The 23,248-nt window shown below is 42.1% G+C and overlaps 1 protein-coding gene across 3 annotated transcripts in view; it reads left to right on the top strand.

The window, feature by feature from the left end:
* The first annotated feature begins 1,650 nt into the window (after window positions 1-1,650).
* LOC129821337 (polypeptide N-acetylgalactosaminyltransferase 13) overlaps window positions 1,651-23,248 on the top strand; it is a 61,214-nt gene continuing 39,616 nt past the window's right edge. The window contains exons 1-3 of one of the 3 annotated variants that reach the window (XM_055878909.1): window positions 1,651-2,144; window positions 7,425-7,687; window positions 21,809-21,974. In XM_055878909.1, coding sequence (XP_055734884.1) covers window positions 7,546-7,687; window positions 21,809-21,974 — 308 coding nt within the window. In that variant the 5' untranslated portion in view covers window positions 1,651-2,144; window positions 7,425-7,545. Of the gene's footprint in view, window positions 2,145-7,424; window positions 7,688-21,805; window positions 21,975-23,248 lie in introns of all 3 variants that reach the window. The other 2 variants (XM_055878908.1, XM_055878910.1) reach the window with 2 other exon arrangements.

Genomic DNA, 23,248 nt, shown 5'->3' with positions numbered 1-23,248 from the left:
CTTTTATTTTGGAATCATTCCATTGATCCATATGGACTTCAAGCCTAAACTCTTTCGTCCCTGCACTCCGGGCTAGCTAAATCATGTGTGCATTATGATCAATACTTTCACTGACATCTAGTGGATGTGAAATAGTGTATCTAAAACCAATTCATGAATTTCATTGTAATTAATGTATTCATGTATCCTTTAAAAATGACATGCATATATTGTTGTTTTCCAAAGTATATCCAAACGCAATCAATTCTAGTCTGAACTATGCCTTTTTAATTATTATTGTGCCCAATATTTGGCCCCGAACTATAGTCTTAGACCTACTGTAAATGTACCCTATTGGTATAAATGCCTGACTTTTTACTGTTATGTGTTGCTGAAGCTGAAAGCGAATGAATGTTCTACTATTGAGATAATAAAGACTTGAAAAATATGCCTAATGTAGCTCTTACCCGGTTCACAACTAAATCATCAGCAGATGGCAGTATTGTACTTGATGTAGAAAAGTGACACCATTGTATGTAAACTCCTCAGAGCATTTCGTATTATTCTGTACACAAATCCGGGACACTCCAATTAGTATGATACAGTACATTAAGTTTGGTATGGTTACGTTAGACAGATGGTTACTTTAGTCAAAAAGAAAAGGATAGTTGATGGGTGGACATTTAACGTGAACGTCTACCAATCCAAAGGTTGCTAGTTCAAATCTCATCATGGACAACTTCAGCGTTTTAGCAACTTTAAAACGACTTACTACTTTTTAGCTACTTTGCCACATCTTTAGCATGTTAGATAACTATCCCCCTTAACCCTTTTAGCTAACCCTTCACCCTAACCTTAACCCTAACCCCTAGCCTAACTAACGTTAGCCACCTAGCCACATAGCTAGAATTTGTAACATATCATATCTTCGCAAATTGGTAACATATTGTAAATTTGACTAATTCGCAACATATTGTATATTTTGCAAATGTGTAACATATAATACAAATTGTAATTCATAACATATCATAAGAAATGGGCGATGGACATCCACAAATTAATACATACAATACGAAACGTAACATACTAAATGGAGAGTCTCGGATTTACTTACAGAATAATACAAACTGCTCTGAGAGCAGGTTGTGGCATGAGCACAGAGCAGTGCTAACATAGTAAGCCTAGGTATAGGTTACAAAGCTGGCACACTCAACACATTTTCTGTTCAGTTTTGCTGTGATGATATTTAGGGCCAGATTGAGAAATTATTCATTATTCTGGGTAATATTGGTTTGTAAGGTGCAAACTTTGCTCCTAATTTAGGTTTAATTGATTTTGAATTGTTCATTTATCAACTCAATATTTGGAAACACCAAACGTCAATAACACAATTTGAACAAATACTTTTTACGGACAATTTATAGATCCTACATATTAACTAATTATGAACTGTGTATAAACTACTTATATTTTCAGATATAGCCTACAAATAATTCATACAACGAATATATTATATTATGTATTGTAGGATACTTCAATATGCCGTGTGTAACCTATGTATTTGAGTTTTGTGCTTTAGGCTATTTCCCATATGATGCACACTGAAAGAAATACATTTACCAGACGCCCTTGATGCTCAGGATCAGCAGGACTTCCTGATCGACGTGACTTGCAACCAATTACGGATGAGAAAAAGGACTATTGCCTCTATAGTTTTCATGGTAGATTGCACCAGAACGCATCGCCTGTCCGTTATCCCGTTATACATTATTCTTTCCGAGAACAGGTGGATACAAAGACATATCATTTTGTGCTGCATAGAATGTTAGAGATTACAGGGAAACTTGTTTAGGCTACATTATATCGGTAGGCTACGTGTCGCGTCGGGACGACTGCAGTACATTCTGAAGACGGACTAGCAAAGAGTATAGGTATCAAGCAATAAAGATTGCCAACCAGCAACATCATCGGGACGTAAAATTATGCTCTTCGTTCAGATACAGGTTTTCCGTCTGCGGAACATTTGGATTGATAGTTTGATTTACCATTTAAACCATTCAAAAATGATTAGTGAATTACATTAGTGCTGTTAACCCTATGCAACACGTTGCTGGCAAGCGAGACATCATTGTGCCATTAATTGATTACAATAAGACATATTTTCTGTAAGTATTGAATAATATATATATATATATAGTACAAAATGACATGTTTCTTGAATGACGTGCTTTCATCTTTCAGCAGTCAGACAGTGTCATAAGAGATGGCTACAGTAGAAATGTTCATTTGGAATACAGCACGTTCCAGTGTTCCATCTATTAATTACTAGATTCTAGACTGTCAATTAGATATTGCAGGAATGTAAGGTCTTATATCTGCCTGCTGCTGATATAGGCTATATTTACAATATTTGTTGTAACATTGTTGCTAAACATTCCAATTAGATCATCTTAGTCTTGAATGTAGGAATGATATCAATGAGCTGTAGCCTGGATATACACCTGTCCTTCTGCAGCAGTTTGAAGTCAGTACCCTACTCATCCATCATAATGACAAGATTGTTGTGGAGGTCAGATATCAAGGATGACATTTTGCCATACAATTGTTCTAGCAATTTACCTTTAGATATATTGCTGTGAGGCCGGGTTGGGGTCATTCAAAAATGGGGAAATCGTTGACACAAATAGCTTCTCTTTTTGCTTCTCTTCACTTATTGAACAGTGAATTGGAATTTCAGTTTACTTCCTGAATTGACTGCCTTGTATTCAAATTGAACCCAACCCTGCAGTGAGACACTGGCAACAGTGAAATAGTAGTAGCCAGTGGGTTCTCAAATAGGTCAACAAGTTAAGTCTCACTTAGCCTATTTGTTATGGACAAGTTGTCTTTAGATCAGCTGTATAAGACAACGGACGAATCAATATGTTCCCTTTCGCCTCTATTTATCTGTCTGCTGCTGAGTGAAGGGAGGGTGTGCTTGGCTTTCCACCATATCACACCCTGTGGGTTGTCTCTCACTTCATAATGGTCTCGATGAATAGAGTGGTACTATACTTACATTACATCCACTTCCTGGAGATCTACCGTCCTATAGGTTTTCAGTCCAACCCCAATAAAGCATAGCCTCGTACTACCATCCTGATCTTGTGAGCTTGGGATGGATATAAATGCACAGAATGGGTACCTGGAGGAAAATGGGGAAGGGTCATGCTTTTTCAATTTCAGTCAAGGGGAGGGTTTAGTATTTTTTCAATATAGTCTAAGGAAGGGTCATGTACTTTGTAAATTATGAAATGTTAATATTTGTCAGTGTTTTAGAATTGGTTGCTTATTAGGCTATATATCGATGTGTGGCCGATGCCGCCCCCCATCTCTGATTCTCCGCTGGGAATGCGCCTACAGGCTATTTAGTGTGGTCTCAATCAAATGACCCATAGCCTATAGGCTACGAAGTGCATGCTCGGAGAAGCATAGAGCAAAGTTATATTTCTAAGATAGCTTCTGGGATGGTGTAAATATATCTAGGCTGCATTACACACTGCGAGGGATATTCCAACCCTGAGCCCCGACCTGCTCTGCTCTTGGTGATTCCATTTTTTTTGTGTGCTGCCTAACCAATGGCTGTGCTGTGTAGGTCTATGATGGCAGTTCAGGAGGAGAGTCAAAGGCTTCTTCTGAAAATAATTTAGGATTAGGCCTAGTCCAAATAATGTACTCTAGCGCGCGGACTGGCCTACAGCCTATGTTCTGTTCAGTTCGAGAATGAGAGTGCGAAGCTACATCCTTCTATAGCCGAGGAGACAAAAAAATAGACTTTGCTTGAAAAGTAATCTAATTCTGTCAGTTTCAATTGATTAAGCTATTCACTTTCTGTACAGTAGAAGATGTTTAAACCCATACAGCTTTTAGGGAAACACGTGTGACCCTCTCTAGTTGGGTTCAGCCACGGAAGAAGAGTAGCCAGCAGTGTCACTAGGTCTACTCTGTCTGGGTAGGTCAACTTGTGGAAGTACCATGCTCAGATTCCTAATGAAGTCTCAGATTCAATTATTTGCAAAAAGGGACAGTTTCATTGCAGACAAGACACACTGATTTAGCATTGGAGAAATATGATAAGATGAACACATTGGCCTATCGCTCTGTCCATTCTTAGCCTGTCATTTTGATATTTTGTGTGGTATTAAAAAATATTCTGCTAATATGCAAAATGATGTAGAATTGCATGAAATGTTTATAAAAGGCAATTTCTTCTTGGACCTGCAAATACACTGATCTTTCCACCCCTACTCTTTTCTACGGTGGTATGTGAACCCACAACCTTCTGGCCCGCAGCCCTGTGCTCTATCACAGTTCATGCTTTGCGATGTAGCCTAATGCTTACAGGACAAAGAACAGTTTCTAAAACTGCATAGCTAAGGCTCTGGTCTGTCCAAGAAGTGAAACTAAATGGTAGACAGGTTCTCTGCTATCCACTTTATGTTTTAATTATTATTTTGGGTGTAGAGGAAGGTCACTTGTTTTTTTTCAAGCATTCATGGAGGGTTTAGGTCAAATATATCTTGCTGAACGGATGGCCATCCATTTTCATTTCAGAGAGGTCCGATTTTCTCCATGTAACCCTTGTTATAAATAATGTTCACTCCCTAAGTCCACGAGATCAGGATGGTAGTGTGAGGCTAACCAAAGCACACCTGTTTTTACTAAGTAGCTGCTCACCAAGACCTTAAATATCTGAATCAGGTGTGTTGGGTTAAGGCTGGACTGAACCTACAGGACGGTATCTCCAGGATGAGGGTTGTGGGGCCCTGCCCAATAGATATGCCGCTAAAGTATTCCCTCATGTACTTTAGTAGCACAGCCCACCTCTTCCCTTTGTTATTGACGTCGTCACAGCACCCCATTGGATCGGAGCGACGGACGGACTTAAGAGGATCAGCCCTCTAGTCCACCCTGATAATCATTTCCTGTACCCTGAATGCCTAAAGCTGGACGATTTGTGCTGATTTATCCTTTTCTGAACATTGTATAAGATTGTGCGCAAAGTGCTCCCTGTCATAATGCTTATATCAGTGGCCCTGGAGTGGACCTAAGTGAGCTTGTATTAAATTCCCTGTACACAAGAGAAGTTCAGTCTGCTTCTTGAGTGAAGAATAATGTACTTCAGATAATTCTGCATCTGGGATTCCAGAATAAACCAGTCAGAAATGATAGAGAACATTAGAGTTGAATTGCCATTGTTTGAACTTCAGAGCAGCCTTGTTTGATGTGTAGGAGTATGGATAGAGTCAAAAAGTAACTGTCCGTGTCAGAGGGGCCAAAAAATGTAACACTTCTGGCCCGTGGGTTAAAGCGTCAAAGCGTCGCCACGGTCAATAAGGTTTGTGTTGTTTCGACAAGTGTTTTCAGCTAAAATGTATGCTGTAATGAGGGGAGAGACCTTGTTGTAGTGCACTGCTCAACAGACAGGAAATATTCATCCGTGCAGATGGTTGGACTAATGACCCAGCCGCTTCAGAGGGGGAATGCGAGCGTCGCCTCCAGCCTGGTTGGTGGCACCAGACCCAAACATTGCACTCGACAGTTCTAAGCAGATGGCCGCGGGAAAACACAGCAGACATGTTTCTGATTTTTTGTTGTTGCAGAAATTAGCATAGAATTCAATATGATGAAAGTAGCGTGGAGTAAGGTTCCAGGGCCTAGTGTTACTAGGCGTTGGTCTCTTTCATTTCAATCAGATTCATTATGTTTTTGAGATAGAGGATTCGATTTAGATTGGAATACTTTACCACCGGAATCTATACATTTTTAAGGTTTGGGAAAGTCCACTGCAACGGATGACAACAGTGCACACAAAGGAGTCTTTATTTTATTAGACTGCCATTCTCAAGGCCATTTTGTGGCTAATGTCCCACCTTAAATGTCCTGTAAATTTGGTTAAGCTTTGTAGGCCTACTTATGACAGAAAGCGGTCAATGATGAACTATTGTCAGTGTGACTGTTGTTTACAGGGCTGTGACGCTACTAATAAACGTGACTGGACGACCAGGCTTGTTTTTGGAAGAGGTAACAGTTAACTCAGGACAGGCTTGTCATCTACTGTGATGGACATATACATGAAGCAGAGAGGGATGTTGTGAGCTCAAAGACTGCACTACGCTGCAGGAGAATGATAAGGAAATGGGATAGTCAGATTTCCTTCTGGGGATGAGCCTAGAGGGGTGTTATAAGAACCACCCATTGGCATAAGGCCTTGGGCATATTGGAGGATGATGTGGGTAAACAAAAATGCACACACACCACTTCAACGTACACCAAGGGGGTTTCTGTTTTCAGTTGTATTTTTACGTGTGGTTATGTGACCGCGTTTATGGAAACTCAATGCCCCACAGAACACACACAATACTAGAATTTGTGTGTAAGACAGAAATATTTGATAGCCTTTTATGCCATTAATATGGTCTAATTTCTCCCCGAAATGAAAACGCAAGACTTTGGGATCATAGATAGCTCTTATTGCTTTACAGGACATTTAAAGGTGAAGTACCATAGTGCAGACCTTTCAGTCAAAGCAACCTTCTTGTACATCATTACATTGGATTGGAGATGAACATTTGTAGGAGCAAAAAAATCTAAAACGTACAAAGCAGGCTCTATTTCAGTTGTGATCTAATCCATCACTATCGTATCAAAGTTGTCAGGTAGATATGAATTCATATTATGAAAAGAGTGTCCATTTTGTTTACAATGTTTATTTATTCTCTTCTGGCTGCTTCTTTTAGAACGGTCTTGTCCAGCACATCTATTGTGATTTTACACACACACACACACACACACACACACACACACACACACACACACACACACACACACACACACACACACACACACACACACACACACACACACACACACACACACACACACACACACACACACACACACACACACACACACACACACACACTTTCATACAGGGAGAATTGAGTGCAGCTTGTTGCCTCTGTAAACCAATAATTCTCCTTAGAGAAAGGCACATTACATAGCAAATTTTTTTTCATGTGGAATACTAGTGAGGTATTCATTTCATTCCATTGAGATTTCTGTTCCGCACAAACATTCTCATTGGACTGAAATCTATCTGCCTGGTCTAGGCAAATCCGCCAATAAACCACAGATGATATGCAGACTCTCTGAGGAAGGAATTAGCTTTCTGCTTTTCTCTCAAATGGAAAAATACCAAGTCATTGTCAACAACTGTGCTCCATAAAAGACATGTTTAAAGGAAGTTAGCTGTTGGTGGAAGCTGTATGGTGAAATCAATGAATTCTCCTCAGTTTTCTTTGTCACAATGTTCACTCTTAACATTTCAATGAAATGTTTTCTTTTCATTTCTTAAAGTTCTCTTTCTAACCAGGTCTGTGTGTTTTCCTCTCCTCTCTATGTAGTGGGATGACATCCCGGTGTGTCTCCCCTCCGTTACCTTGTTTAGTCTCCAGAGTTCGTGCTTTCTGTCAGGGGCCAGCCTGCTGATTCTTCTCTGCCACCACGTCACGTCACCGGGGGCCGATGCGGCGTTTCGTATACTGTAAGGTGGTGTTGACCACCTCGCTCGTCTGGGTCCTGGTGGATGTCTTCCTGCTGCTCTACTTCAGTGAATGTAACAAATGTGACGACAGGAAGGACCACTCACTGCTGCCTGCTCTCAGAGGTGAGCCCGAAATTGAATAAACTTTATTAATCCCACGAGGTGAAATTAGGTTTCTCACCAGCAAGACACAAACAACAACACCAAAAGCATACTTCAGAGACACATAGACAAAGCACTGATGGTTGGTGAAACAAGCACAACTGATGAATTCCATAGAAGCCAATGGATTTAATACTATAGTCTTAAAACCTAATCAAAAATACATTATAGCGTTTGCTCTGTAGATGTGGGTTTGTGGCCATGCGAAACAGTCACCATGACTCAGGCTAGACAGACATTTATTTGACACAGATTTGTTAGCTCTACACGGTAGTCCAATTCAAACAAGTAATTGTTCGATGTAAACACAGTAGTCCTATACAAATTACACTATTCTCATACTATTACTTTTGGGAAGTTTGGAGAACAAACACCAAAGTAACTTCAAAGAAAAGCAATGGAGTTACTAATAAACTTGTTGAATCTCAGCCTGAGTGCACAATTAAGAGAAAAACACTTGAGAATGAGAAAATGGTTCAGTTTCAAATGACACCCTATTCCCTATATAGTACACTACTTTTGATCAGCGTTCATAGGGCTCTGGTCAAAACTAGTGCACTTTATAGGGAATAGGGTACCATTTGGGATACACTCTGCCTTTATCCAACAGTTGGATCTTCCGTATCCCTGGTTAATCAAGCTTATCCACAGGAGCGTCCTTTCCTTCTTTGGCCCAGTATTTCCCGACATGCCCTTTCCAGTAAGCAGGTTTACAAGTGGCCCGCTAAGCTGCTTTCAAGGTTGGAATTGGGGAGAAACCTCCGCCAGAAAGAAGCTAAAAAGTTATGTGGCCTTCTCGATTCCAGACTCATTTCCATCACGACAAGTGCCTGAAGCTACAGTACATACGAGTTACTTATGCTCTTAGTTGAATTGAAATGGTGTTATCCGGTTTGGCACATGTGCTCAGCATTGAGGTCATTTTCCGACTAAATATGTCAGTGTAAGCTTTTGGGGGAATTAATGGCTTAGGATTTTGGCAGTCTGTCACCCATTCTCTCTGTTGCTTTAAGAGGCTCCAATGAACATCGTAAAATGTATTTGGTTGGCCTAATGGTCTTTGATCCTTGTATTACACATGTTAATATTATTTAGTTTAGGCCTTTTTTGCCATTCTTAATAAAGGGATAGTTCACCAATATGTCATTATGTCATTTGGGTGAATCCCTTTAATAAAGTGCACTTACGCGGAGTATACCAAACATTAGGAACCCTCAGAACAGCCTCAATCCGTCGGGGCATGGACTCTACAAGGTGTCGAAAGCGTTCCACAGGGATGCTGGCCAATGTTGACTCCATTGCTTCCCACAGTTGTGTCAAGTTGGCTGGATGTCCTTTGGATGATAGACCATTCTTGATACACACAGGAAACTGTTGAGTGTTGCAGTTCTTGACACAAACCGGTGCGCCTGGCATCTACTACCATACCCTGTTCAAAGGCACTTCAATCTTTTGTCTTTCCCATTCAACCTCTGAATGGCACATATGCACAAATCAAATCACATTTCATTTGTCACATACACATGGTTAACAGATGTTAATGAGAGTGTAGGGAAATGCTTGTGCTTCCAGTTCCGACAGTGCAGTAATATCTAACAAGTAATCTAACAAATTCACAACAAATACCTAATACACACAAATGTAAAGGGATGGAATAAGACCGAGCGGCATAGGCAAGGTGCAATAGATGGTATAAAATACAGTATATACACTTATGAGTAATGTAAGATATGTAAACATTATTAAAGTGGCATTATTTAAAGTGCCATTGTTTGAAGTGACTAGTGATCCATTTATTGAAGTGTCCAGTGATTGGGTCTCAATGTAGGCAGCAGCCTCTCTGAGTTAGTGATTGCTGTTTAGCAGTCTGATGGCCTTGAGATAGAAGCTGTTTTTCAGTCTCTCGGTCCCAGCTTTGATGCAGCTGTACTGACCTCGCCTTCTGGATGGTAGCGGTGTGAACAGGCAGTGGCTTGGGTGGTTGTTGTCCTTGATGATCTTTTTGGCCTTCCTGTGACATCAGGTGCTGTAGGTGTCATGGAGGGCAGGTAGTTTGCCCCCGGTCATGCGTTGTGCAGACCGTACCAACCTCTGGAGAGCCTTGCGGTTGAGGGCGGTGCAGTTACCATACCAGGCTGTGATACAGCCTGACAGGATACTCTCGATTGTGCATCTGTAAAAGTTTGTCAGGGTTTTGGGTGACAAGCCACATTTCTTCAGCCTCCTGAGGTTGAAGAGGCACTGTTGCACCTTCTTTGCCTCACTGTCTGTGTGGGTGGACCATTTCAGTTTGCCTGATATGTACGCCGAGGAACTTAAAACGTTCCACCTTCTCCACTGCTGTCCCTTAGATGTGGATAGGGGGGTGCTCCCTCTGCTGTTTCCTGAAGTCCACGATCATCTCCTTTGTTTTGTTGACGTTAAGTGAGAGGTTATTTTCCTGACACCACACTCCGAATGCCCTCAGCTCCTCCCTGTAGGCTGTCTTGTCGTCGTTGGTAATCAAGCCCACTACTGTTGTGTAATCTGCAAACTTGATGATTGAGTTGGAGGTGAGCATGGCCACTAAATCGTGGGTGAACAGGGAGTACAGGAGGGGGCTGAGCAAACACCCTTGTGGGGCCCCAGTGTTGAGGGTCAGTGAAGTGGAGATGTTGTTTCCTACCTTCACCACCTGGGGGGCAGCCCGTCAGAAAGTCCAGGACTCAATTGCACAGGAATGGGTTGAGACCCAGGGCCTCCAGCTTGATGATGAGCTTGGAGGGTACTATGGTGTTGAATGCTGAGCTGTAGTCAATGAACAGCATTCTTACGTAGGTATTCCTCTTGTCCGATGGGATAGGGCAGTGTGCAGCGTGATTGCGATTGCATCGTCTGTGGACCTGTTGGGGCGGCATGCAAACTGAAGTGGGTCTAGGGTGGCCGGTAAGGTGGCGGTGATATGTATTACACCCGCGCGTGGTGCAATCAATATGCTGATAGAATTTAGGTAACCTTGTTCTCAAATTTGCTTTGTTAAAATCCCCAGCTACAATAAATGCAGCCTCAGGATATATGGTTTACATAGAGTCCAGTGAAGTTCCTTGAGGGCCGTCTTGGTGTCTGCTTGAGGGGGAATGTACACCGCTATGACGAGAATTCTCTTGGGAGATAATATGGCTAGCATATGATTATAAGGAATTCTAGGTTGGGTGAGCAGAAGGACTTCAAATCAAATCAAGTTTATTTTATATAGCCCTTTGTACATTAGCACATATCTCGAAGTGCTGTACAGAAACCCAGCCTAGAACCCCAAACAGCAAGCAATGCAGGTGTAGAAGCACGGTGGCTAGGAAAAACTCCCAAGAAAGGCCAAAACCTAGGAAGAAACCTAGAGAGGAACCAGGCTATGAGGGGTGGCCAGTCCTCTTCTGGCTGTGCCGGGTGGAGATTATAACAGAACATGGCCAAGATGTTCAAAATGTTCATAAATGACCAGCATGGTCAAATAATAATCAGGAATAAATGTCAGTTGGCTTTTCATAGCCGATCATTAAGAGTTGAAAACAGCAGGTCTGGGACAGGTAGCACGTCCGGTGGACAGGTCAGGGTTCCATAACCGCAGGCAGAACAGTTGAAACTGGAACAGCAGCAAGGCCAGGTGGACTGGGGACAGCAAGGAGTCATCATGCCCGGTAGTCCTGACGCATGGTCCTAGGGCTCAGGTCCTCCGAGAGAGAGAAAGAAAGAGAGAATGAGAGAATTAGAGAGAGCATACTTAAATTCACACAGGACACTGGATAAGACAGGAGAAGTACTTCAGATATAACCAACTGACCCTAGCCCCCCGACACATAAACTACTGCAGCATAAATACTGGAGGCTGAGACAGGAGGGTCAGGAGACACTGTGGCCCCATCCGATGATACCCCCGGACAGGGCCAAACAGGAAGGATATAACCCCACCCACTTTGCCAAAGCACAGCCCCCGCACCACTAGAGGGATATCCTCAACCACCAACTACAATCCTGAGACAAGGCCGAGTATAGCCCACAAAGATCTCCACCACAGCACAAACCAAAGGGGGGGCGCCAACCCAGACAGGAAGATCACGTCAGTAACTCAACCCACTCAAGTGACGCACCCCTCCTAGGGACGGCATGAAAGAGCACCAGTAAGCCAGTGATTCAGCCCCTGTAATAGGGTTAGAGGCAGAGAATCCCAGTGGAGAGAGGGGAACCAGCCAGGCAGAGACAGCAAGGGTGGTTCGTTTCTCCAGAGCTAATACAAAATAGAACCTGGTTGTTTTCCCCACACTAAAACAGTTTATTTTTTAAACATATGAATCCTTTTAGAGCAAGCCAAATAATTTCATGTTTTAAAAGTTATCCTAGATCAGGATTCATTGTTTGAATGGTAAGATGCCAATCACTTGAGTTCCTGTATGTTGTTATGATTACACCATGAGTCGTTAATCATGAAGCATACACCCCCGCCCTTCCTCTTCCCAGAGAGGAGTTTATCCCTGCCGGCACGATGCATGGAGTAGCCCGGTGGCTGAACCAATTCCGACAACATATCCCGAGGGAGCTATGTTTCCGTGAAACAGAGAATGTTGCAATCTCTGATGTCTCTCTGGAAGGCAACCCTTGTTCGAATTTCATCTACCTTGTTGTCAAGAGACTGGACATTGGCGAGTAGTATACTCAATCCATGTCTCACTTGTATCAAGACTTAAACTATCCTTCTTTAACCTGTCTCCTCCCCTTAATTTACACTGATTGAAGTGGATTTAACAAGTGACATCAATAAGGGATTATAGCTTTCATCTGGATTCACCTGGTCAGTCTGTCATGGAAAGGGTGAGCTTAATGTTTTGTATACTCAGTGTATGACTACAATACATTTATATACTGCAGTTTCTGTGTAGTATTGTATAATTTATATTTTATTGTGTAGCAAAACATGTATTTTACACATGTTGGTTTTAGATTGGATGATTACCTATGATATCCATTTGTTTGAATTATGCAACCAAATGTATTACATCAATATACAAGCCTTACAATATTATACAACCATATAAGCACCATGCTATGACTAAGGAATTGCAACTTATGAAGTCCTACAGTAAGCCATATGGATTGGATCACTCTCAATTGCATTATGTCTCATTTGGACAAGTGGACGCCGATTCTAGCGTGTACACAATCTAGTCAATAGTGGACTCTTAAAGAATGTTTGATTCCAGATGAGGGTAGGTACACCTCAGCGGTGGCTCGGTCTATGTTGGGTACTGCATTAAGCATATGGTCTGACCATAAAGTTATGTTTCAGGTTTTATTAGTTGTATATCCTGTAAATACGACACATGGTATACACCGTCCAATGAAATGCTTACTTGCAGGTTCCTTCGAACATTGCAACAAAGATAAGAGTGCCAACATAAAGTAAATGGGTGCCATTTGACGTTAAACCCAACAAAAAGTTTGACGAAAGCTGTGCAAGAGGGTAAGCGTTTGGTAATGGGTAAGCCATCGCAGCAGACGTCAGAAGTATTCAGTAACCACCGACTCACTAAATAGCTTATTGATTTTATTAATCAATTATGTATATGTAGTCAGCATTGTTGGTTCCCAGAACATTCTGTGCCATCTCTGGGTGTACAATAGAACTGTACAGTAGTTCCTATAAAATAATATCCTCTAGTTTAGAGAGAATTATGTATTTCTGTTTTTGAAGCTACCAAAAATACATAAAACAATTCTGACCACATTGTGTTTCAAACCTTTTATAATCTTGGAATGTACGATGTACTTACAGAAAAATGCCAATTTTCCTAGCAATGTGTTTGTGGAAGCACTAAGCCAGCTGTGTCAAACTCACTTCCTGGAGGGCCGTGGGTCTACCGGTCTGTTATTTCCTTTCAATTCGTGCCAAATTAAGACCTAGACAACCAAGTGAGGGGAGTTCCTAACTAATTAATGACCTTAATTCATCAATCAAGGGAAGAGCGCAAACCCACAGTCACTTGGCCCTCCAGGAATTGAATTTGATACCCTTGCACTAAGCCAATTGAGAGTGACTTCACCAAGTACTAGCCCTTTATAGTGCACTACTTTTGACCAGAGCCCTACAGAGTCTTTGGTCAAAGGTAGTGAACTAAATAGGGAGCCATAAGAGATGCATCCAGTCTCTTAACTCAGCAACCTTGTACAGGCCACAAAGTCCCCTTCCACTCTACAAAGTCAAATAAGCATAGAAATGGCTTGAGGATGTTGGAAATCAAGCTAAAGATCATATACTATAATCAGAGCCGCCTGCAGATCAATGTGATCTCCCACATGGCTTGAGCCTTTGCTCCCTCTTGATAAGCAGGCTTCACAGCCTTTCTGGAGAGAATCAATGATTCCACTTTGAGTTTGAAAATCACATTGGGAACTGCTGATGGAAACCAAAAGAGCACAGTTCTTATGAAATTGAAAACAACATCTAAAATGACTTGGATTTCCATTTGAGTAATTTAGCAGATGCTCCTATCCAGAGTGACTTAGTTAATGCATTCATCTTAAGCTAGGTGGGACAACATACGGGCATAGTAAGCAGCTACTTTATTGAGAAAAAGTGTATCAGTTAAGTCAGAGCTAGAAGGGTGGGGTGGGGGGGGGGGCTACTCCACTGTCCTAGGTTCAGGGGGAAGCTGGTTCCGCCATTGGCGTGCCATGCCAGGACAGAAGAGCTTAGACTGAGCGGGAGTTGCCATCCCGTAGGGGTGGGAGGACCAAGAGACCAGAGGTGGCAGAATGGAGTGCTTGGGTTGGGGTGTAGAGTTTGAGCATAGCCTGAAGGTAGGGTGGAGCAGTTCCTCTTGCTGCACTTTAGGCAAGTACCATGGTCTTGTAGTGGATATGAGCTTCGACTGGAAGCCAGTGGAGTGTGCGGAGGAGCGGGGTGACATGGGAGAACTTGGGAAGGTTGAAAACCAGGTGGGATGCTGTGTTCTGAATAAGTTGCAGGGGTTTGATGGCACAAGTTGGGAGCCCAGCCAACAGCGAGTTGCAGTAGTCCAGACGGGAGAGGACAAGTGCCTGGATTAGGACCTGTGCCGCTTCCTGTGTGAGATAGGGTCGTACTCTACGGATGTTGTAGAGCATGGACCTGCAGGAGTGAGTCACTGCTTTGATGTTTGCAGAGAACGACTGGGTGTTGTCCAGGGTCACGCCAAGGTTCTTTGCACTCTGGGAGGGCGACATTGTGGAGTTGTCAGCGTGATAGAGGTCTTTGAGCGGGCAGGCATTACCTGGGAGGAAGAGAAGCTCAGTCTTGTAGAGGTTGAGCTTGAGGTGGTGGGCCGACATCCAAGATGAGATATCTGCCAGGCACGAAGAGATGCGCGTCACCACCTGGGTGACAGAAGGAGGGAAGGAGAAAAGTAGTTGAGTGTCATCCGCATAGCAATGATAGAGACCATGTGAGGACATGATGTAACCGAGTGACTTGGTGTATAGAGAGGGCCGATAACTTATCAAGGTGTCAAGCTCATTGAGGAACTCTCCCAGGGCACCTGGTGGGCGATAGTTTACAGCAATGTTAAGCCTGAGTGGACAAGTGAAAGCATATAATTAAAATGAGGAGATGGATTTGAAAGAGGGAATGAAAGAGGAAATCTCCAGTTTTGAGAAATTAGTAACCCTGTGCCACAACCGCGACGACCACACGCTCTCGGACTATGAGAGAAAATGTTGTCAGATGGAGAATCAGTGTTCTCTGGGGTTATCCATGTCTCCCTCAGGGCCCCCCCCCCAAAAAACTAATCAAAGGATTGAATGGCAGCATAGGCTGAGATGAACTCTGCGTTCTTGACCTCAGATCGGCCGTTCCAAACGCTGCCAGAGACCCAAAATTGCACAGAGGTTGTGCGCGCAGGGTACACTAAATTAGAAGAGATGTAGCCAAGGTGTGGGGAGCGTCTGTAAAGCCTACAGGGAAAGGAGTGTACAGGTATAGAAAACACACACTGTAGTTACCAAAAATACAAAAAAAAGCTAAATGAGATGAGAAAATAAATAGGTAAGATACTCTTTCCTTCCTTCGGCAGAACGGTCTCTGTTTCAGCGACGAGACCACCGCTAATACGGCCGCCGCTTAGAAACCAGTGGAGACTGAAGTACTAACACTCATTTCTAATTGCCTAGCAGGGGTGAAGAGCACAACCCCCTGTACTAATTGCTGATTGCCTCGGAGAGTAGAAACCACTCCCCCTCCAATACAGCCACTGATTACCAAACAAGTCACAAATTGCCCTGCCCCTCGATCCCGGTTGATGTGTCAACAATCATTTGCAGCATATGAGCAGTCAGCAGTTCACACACCAAGTAGGCTACTGGGAAGACGGGCAGCACTTCAAGTAGATGGCCCTATCTAGCAAAAAAGACAGTACTAGACCGCAACAGATAAAGAAAAAAATATCAGGAGACCTCTAGCTATAGAATGGCAAACTACATAGCCGCTGTTGCAGTAAGCTCTTAGCACTGTCACTTGTGGATTGCAATACTGTATACTGTATTCATACTTATTTGTCCATTTAAAATACATATTTAATAACTCAACAAAAGTTTAAGTAGGCTAATCGATTAATCTCCATGTATATCCCCCAAAACTGTAAACATATGTTTTATAGGAACCAGGAATGAAAGAATAGAGCGCTTTTGTTTTTGCTCAACACTATTGAACGTGTCTACAGACCCATTGTATGTGAGTGTGAAGACCATACAGCAGTAATTGCTGACAAAATCACTGGACAAGGACTAGGGCAGAAGACCTATGGGCTTTAGGATGGAGTTACTGTTGTCGTGGTCCATGTCAGGGGGTCAGTAATGGGTTTGTTGGGCTGAAGAGCCAGAGAAAAGGGCAGATGCCACAGTCTTTTTTAAATTTCTAAGCCCGAGGATACTATTGAGCAGTTCACTTGAACTTGTGAGGATACTGTGCATGTTTTCATATAGAAATCACTACATTGGTGGGTGTCTGGTCACCTGGATCAGTTGGAGGCATTCTCTCTCTCTCCCTCTCTCTGAAAAACACTGTAGTGAAAAGAGCACGACAACGCCTCTTTCCCCCTTGGGAGGCTAAAAATATTTGGCATGGGTCCTCAGATCCTCAAAAAGTTCTACAGCTGCATTGAGAACATCATGACTGGCTGCATCACCGCTTGGTATGGCAACTGCTTGTCATCCGACCGCAAGGCACTACGGAGGGTAGGGCGTACTGCACAGTACATCACTTGGGCCGAGCTCCCTGACATCCAGGATCTCTAAACCAGGTGGTGTCAGAGGAAGGCCCAAAAGGCTCAAAGACTCCAGCCACCCAAGTTATAGACTGTCCTCTCTGCTAACGCACGGCAAGCGGTACCAAACACCACGTCTGGAACCAACATGACCGTAAACAGCTTCTATCCCCAAGTCATAAGACTTCTAAACAAGCCTTCTAAATAGCTAATCAAATGGTTACCTCTGTTGCACTGACACCCCAACACACACACACACACACACACCATATGTGGGATATACATGGTTTACACTGTTCAACTAAATGCTTACTTGCAGGTTCCATCCTAAATTAATTGGGTGCCATTTGACGTTAAACCCAACAAAAAGTGTCCATTACGAATGGGATTCGATGAAAGCTGTGCAAGAGCGTAATCGTTTGGTAATGGGTAAGCCATTGTAGCAGGCGTCAGAAGTATACAATAGTTACCGAAATCACCTACTCACTAAGAAAATAGCTTATTGATTTTATTAATCAAGTCTGTATACGTAGTCAGCATGTCAACATTGTTGGTTCCCAGAACATTCTGTGCCATCTCTGGGTGTACAGTAGATCTGAATAGCTCCTCCTGTAAAGAATATCCTCTAGTTGAGAAAGCTTCAAAAACAGAAATAGATAATTCTATCAAAAATACATAAAACAATTCTGACCTCATTGTGTTTCAAACCTTCTATAGTCTTGAAATTTAAGATATAGTCACTTATCAAGTACGGATACCCGTACTACCTCAAATGGATGCCTGGACTTCCTGGCACTGCCTATGCACACACAGTCTCACACATACTTACACTGACACACTGAAGATAGCCCTATTTGGTAAAAGACCAAGTCCATATTATGGCAAGAAGAGCTCAAATAAGCAAAGAGAAACAACAGTCCATCATTACTTTAAGACATGAAGGTCAGTCAATGTGGAACATTTCAAGATCTTTGAAAGTTTCTTCAAGTGCAATCGCAAAAACCATCAAGCACTATGATGAAACTGGCTCTCATGAGGACCGCCACAGGAAAGGAAGACCCAGAGATACCATTAGAGTTAACTGCACCTCAAATTGCAGCCCTAATAAATGCTTCACAGAGTTCAAGTAACAGACATATCTAAACTGTTCAGAGGAGACTGTGTGAATCAGACCTTCATGGTTGAATTGCTGCAAAGAAACCACTACTAAAAGACACCAATAATAAGAAGAGACTTGATTGGGCCAAGAAACACGAACAATGGACATTAGACCAGTGGAACTCTGTCCTTTGGTCTGATGACTCCAAATTTGATATTTTTGGTTATAACCACCATGTCTTTGTGAGACGCAGAGTAGGTCTACGGATTATCTCCTCATGTGTGGTTCCCACCGTGAAGCATGGAGGAGGAGGTGTGATGGTGTGAGGGTCCTTGGCTGGTGATACTGTCTGTGATTTATTTAGAATTCAAGGCACACTTAACCAGCATGGCTACCACAGCATTCTGAAGCGATACGCCATCCCATCTGGTTTGCGCTTAGTGGGACATTTTTTTTTTCAACAGGACAATGACCCAAAACACACCTCCAGGCTATGTAAGGGCTATTTGACCAAGGAGAGTGATGGAGTGCTGCATCAGATGACCTGGCCTCCACAATCACCCGACCTCAACCTAATTAAGACGGTTTGGGATGAGTTGGACTGCAGAGTGAAGGAAAAGCAGCCAAAGAGTGCTCAGCATATGTGGGAACTCCTTCAAGACTGTTGGAAAAACTTTCCTCATGAAGCTGGTTGAGAGAATGCCAAGAGTGTGCAAAGCTGTCATCAAGGCAAAGGGTGGCTGTTTTGAAGAATGTCAAATTTAAAATATATTTTGATTTGTTTAACACTTTTTTGGTTACTACGTGATTCCATATGTGTTATTTCATAGTTTTGACGTCTTCACTATTATTCTACAATGTAGAAAATAATACAAATAAAGAAAAACCCTTGAATGAGTAGGTGTGTCCAAACATACTGTGTATGCACAATACAATTACCTCGTACCCCTGCACACCAACTCGTTACTGGTACTCCCTATATATAACCATGTTATTTTCTGCTCCCTATGTATAACCATGTTATTTTCTACTCCCCTATATATAGCCATGTTATTTTCTACTCCCCTATATATAACCATGTTATTTTATACTCCCCTATATATAGTCATGTTATTTTCTACTCCCCTATATATAGCCATGTTATTTCTACTCCCCTATATATAGCCATGTTATTTTATACTCCCCTATATATAGCCATGTTATTTTCTACTCCCCTATATATAGCCATGTTATTTTCTACTCCCCTATATATAACCATGTTATTTTCTACTCCCCTATATATAACCATGTTATTTTCTACTCCCCTATATATAGCCATGTTATTTTCTACTCCCCTATATATAGCCATGTTATTTTCTACTCCCCTATATATAACCATGTTATTTTCTACTCCCCTATATATAACCATGTTATTTTCTACCCCCCTATATATAGCCATGTTATTTTCTACTCCCCTATATATAGCCATGTTATTTTCTACTCCCCTATATATAACCATGTTATTTTCTACTCCCCTATATATAACCATGTTATTTTCTACTCCCCTATATATAGCCATGTTATTTTCTACTCCCCTATATATAGCCATGTTATTTTCTACTCCCCTATATATAGCCATGTTATTTTCTACTCCCCTATATATAACCATGTTATTTTCTACTCCCCTATATATAGCCATGTTATTTTCTACTCCCCTATATATAGCCATGTTATTTTCTACTCCCCTATATATAGCCATGTTATTTTCTACTCCCCTATATATAACCATGTTATTTTCTACTCCCCTATATATAGCCATGTTATTTTCTACTCCCCTATATATAGCCATGTTATTTTTACTCTTTATTTGTATTTGTTATTCACTGTGTATTTTTTCCTCGTGTCACTATTTATATTTTTTATTAACATTTTATCTTCAACTCTGTATTGTTGGAAAAGGACCTGTAAGTAAGCATTTCACTGTTAGTCTACACCTGTTGTCTACGAAGCATGTGACAAATAACATTTGATTGATTTGATGTACTGTCTCATGAGAAAGAGAGAGACTATGAACAATGTTCGGTCTCATAAGTCCCTCAGTTGAAGCTGAAATGTTTGTTACCTCCCTATACATTTAGACCCATTTTCAGTCAGTGAGGTTACAAATATAGTATGTTTCAGACAGTATAGCTGGCCTTCAGCTCTTTGTGCACCGTATATCTAATGTAGTGTCTGTACAAATAGATTGATGGATGATCTGAGTGGCTGTAGTGGGCATGTGTTAGATGCATAGTTCATTGAATAATCCAGCTCAGCTCTCTCTGCAAGCCCATCAGGTTTAAGCCATTGTCCTAATGGAGGGTGTCACCACCGAGAAGAACCTCGATCAGATCAGAGTCTAAACCTCCACTAACCCAGCGTTGAAGCTCTAGGAGGGTTGACTGGGGATGCGTCCCAAATGCACCCTATTCCCTTCATTGTGCACTACGTTTGATCAGGGCCCATTGGGCTCTGGTCAAAAGTAGCACACTATAAAGGGAATAGGGTGCCATTTGGATTGCAAAATGGAAATCCTCTTAACCTGGGGCCTGGAGCAAATGTGAATTGTCCCCCATGGAAATCACTGCCTCTGGTTTAAGAGATTATTGGAGAGCGGAGCATAAATCCACTGGAGATTATTTACCTTTGGATAATTGTGAATCATTGTGGAGCGATGTGCAGCAGAGGCAGCTTGTTCTCAAGGCTTTAATGGATCTTCAGTAATGCTGATTGATCAGATATATGAGCTGATATTTTTTAAACTGCAATGAGGGCTGCTGTTGTAATGCTCTCACTTCTTCCTCATTCATCAGTGAGAGAGAGAGAGAGAGAGAAGGGCTCGCCCTAAATCTCTGGACAAATCCTGGATTTTCCAACAGGCCCAGATGACGCTTGACTAGGAGGACATGACTGTACGGCAGATGATAAGAATAGTAGTTAATGGATCCAGAATGCTTGGCGAAGCTGCGTCAGTGTCAGACTGATCAGCATGTCATTGGCTGGTAGGGACATTTTAATGACCTCAGCGTTCAAAGCCTGATGATGTGGCATATTCCATTTTACACTGATATGCGACCAGTCTTTCTCTGTTAGACAAATCAAATCAAACTTTGTTTGTCACATGCGCCGAATACAAGTGCAGACCTTACCGTGAAATGCTTACTTACAAGCCCTTAACCAACAGTACAGTTGACCAAATAAACTAAAGTAAAAAATAATAAAAAGTGACACAATAAAATAACAATAACAAGGCTATATACAAGGGGTACCGGTACCAAGTGATCTGAGGTCAATATTTCTCTGTTAGAAACACTCTAGTCTAGTCTATAGCATGCTGAATTTGCTCACGGTTCATTTTAAGTTCATTTGCTTGCCACAGTACTGTACATTTAGTAATATATACACTATAATAGTTGTAGTTACATTTAGCAGATTTCAGTAGCTGAAGTTGAATGTTTGGACCTCCCGCTTCCATTGAAATCACAATGAAATATAAAATATTACACCGAAGTATAAAATATGCAACATAGATGTTATCTGCATATGAGAGTTTTTAGATTTCAGTAGCTGAAGTTGAATGTTTGGACCTCCCGCTTCCATTGAAATAACAATGAAATATAAAATATTACACCGAAGTATAAAATATGCAACATAGATGTTATCTGCATATGAGAGTTTTCCCCTATTGTTTTGCAGCAGTCATGTCGCGAGCCCACGAGGGCCCAGGGGAGATGGGGAAAGCGGTGGTTATCGCAAAGGACGAGCAAGAGAAAATGAAGGAGCTCTTTAAGATTAACCAGTTCAATCTGATGGCCAGCGACATGATTGCTCTCAACAGGAGTCTGCCGGACGTGAGACTGGACGGGTGAGTGAACTTGGCCTTTTCCCAGACACACACTGTGAATTACACCGCTGACCTCTTTACTCGGCACTACACACACCACCCACTTTAACAACCCGTTAACCTTCTCCCACTACTCCTCAGAAGCCCTAATAGCTCCACTTCACTTCGCAACATGCTCCGGTTCTCAAAAGGGCTGACATTTTGGATCTACTTCTTGCCTTTTTCACCAGTTGTTGTTTTAGTCTGGAAACTTCTGAGAGAGACTAGCGAGAGTAGAGTAGAGACTGTCTACCAAATAACTAAGGTCTTACAGAACAATTTGATGTCGTCTGGAATGAACCAATTTGTTAACTTTGATTAAAACGACCCATTAGGACAGAATGAAAGGAGATATTAAGCGTTTCACACTGCGCCTCACCCATTTTTAAGTCCTCGGACTCCTCAGGATTCGTTCCATGATGTAACATACTCTAATTCAGTGGTGGCTGGCGAGGGGACGAGGACTCATGGTAATGGCTGGAGTGGAATAAATGGAGCGGCATCTAACTCATGGAAACCATGCGTTTGATGTTTTTCATACCATTCCGTTTATTCCGTTCCGGCGATTACAATGAGGCCGTCATCCGATTCCAAAGTGCCACCAGACACCACTGCTCTAATTGAAGAACTTTAGACTTAAAGAGATTATTTGTCCGTGTTGGATCCATCACAGTCTTCGGGTGTTTACTTCAGCCATGACAGTCAGAATGGGAGAAGGGCTTTGTTTACTGTCGCCCAAGACCTACTTGAGCTGGATAATGAAAACCCAAAGAGCAATTTGGGTGAAATATGATCCACATGTATCTTGAGCAGCTGATCTAGAGAAAGTCTTTTCTCCGGGAGACTGCCCAGTGATTTCGTGTTCCTATATTCCTGCAGAACATTCTTTGTCAACTGTTCTTTAGAATGTGCTCTTTGTGGTATTGAAAATAGGAACATTGTCAATACAACAATATAAAAAACGATGCGGAGAATGTAAGCATATGGTCCCGTGTGGCTCAGTTGGTAGAGCATGGCGCTTGCAACGCCAGGGTTGTGGGTTCAATTCCCACGGGGGGACCAGGGTTCAATTCCCATGGGGGGACCAGGATGAATATGTATGAACTTTCCAATTTGTAAGTCGCTCTGGATAAGAGCGTCTGCTAAATGACTTAAATGTAAATGTAAAGCATATGCCAATACTGTGAACATTGTCTATATTGTTTATATATTACCTACTGCCTCGAAAATCAACTGTCCCCCATGGGGTTTACATT

Source organism: Salvelinus fontinalis, chromosome 23 (genome assembly GCF_029448725.1).
Source record: "Salvelinus fontinalis isolate EN_2023a chromosome 23, ASM2944872v1, whole genome shotgun sequence".
In the NCBI taxonomy this organism is placed as follows: domain Eukaryota; kingdom Metazoa; phylum Chordata; class Actinopteri; order Salmoniformes; family Salmonidae; genus Salvelinus; species Salvelinus fontinalis.
This window is presented reverse-complemented; position numbering and strand designations above follow the sequence as displayed.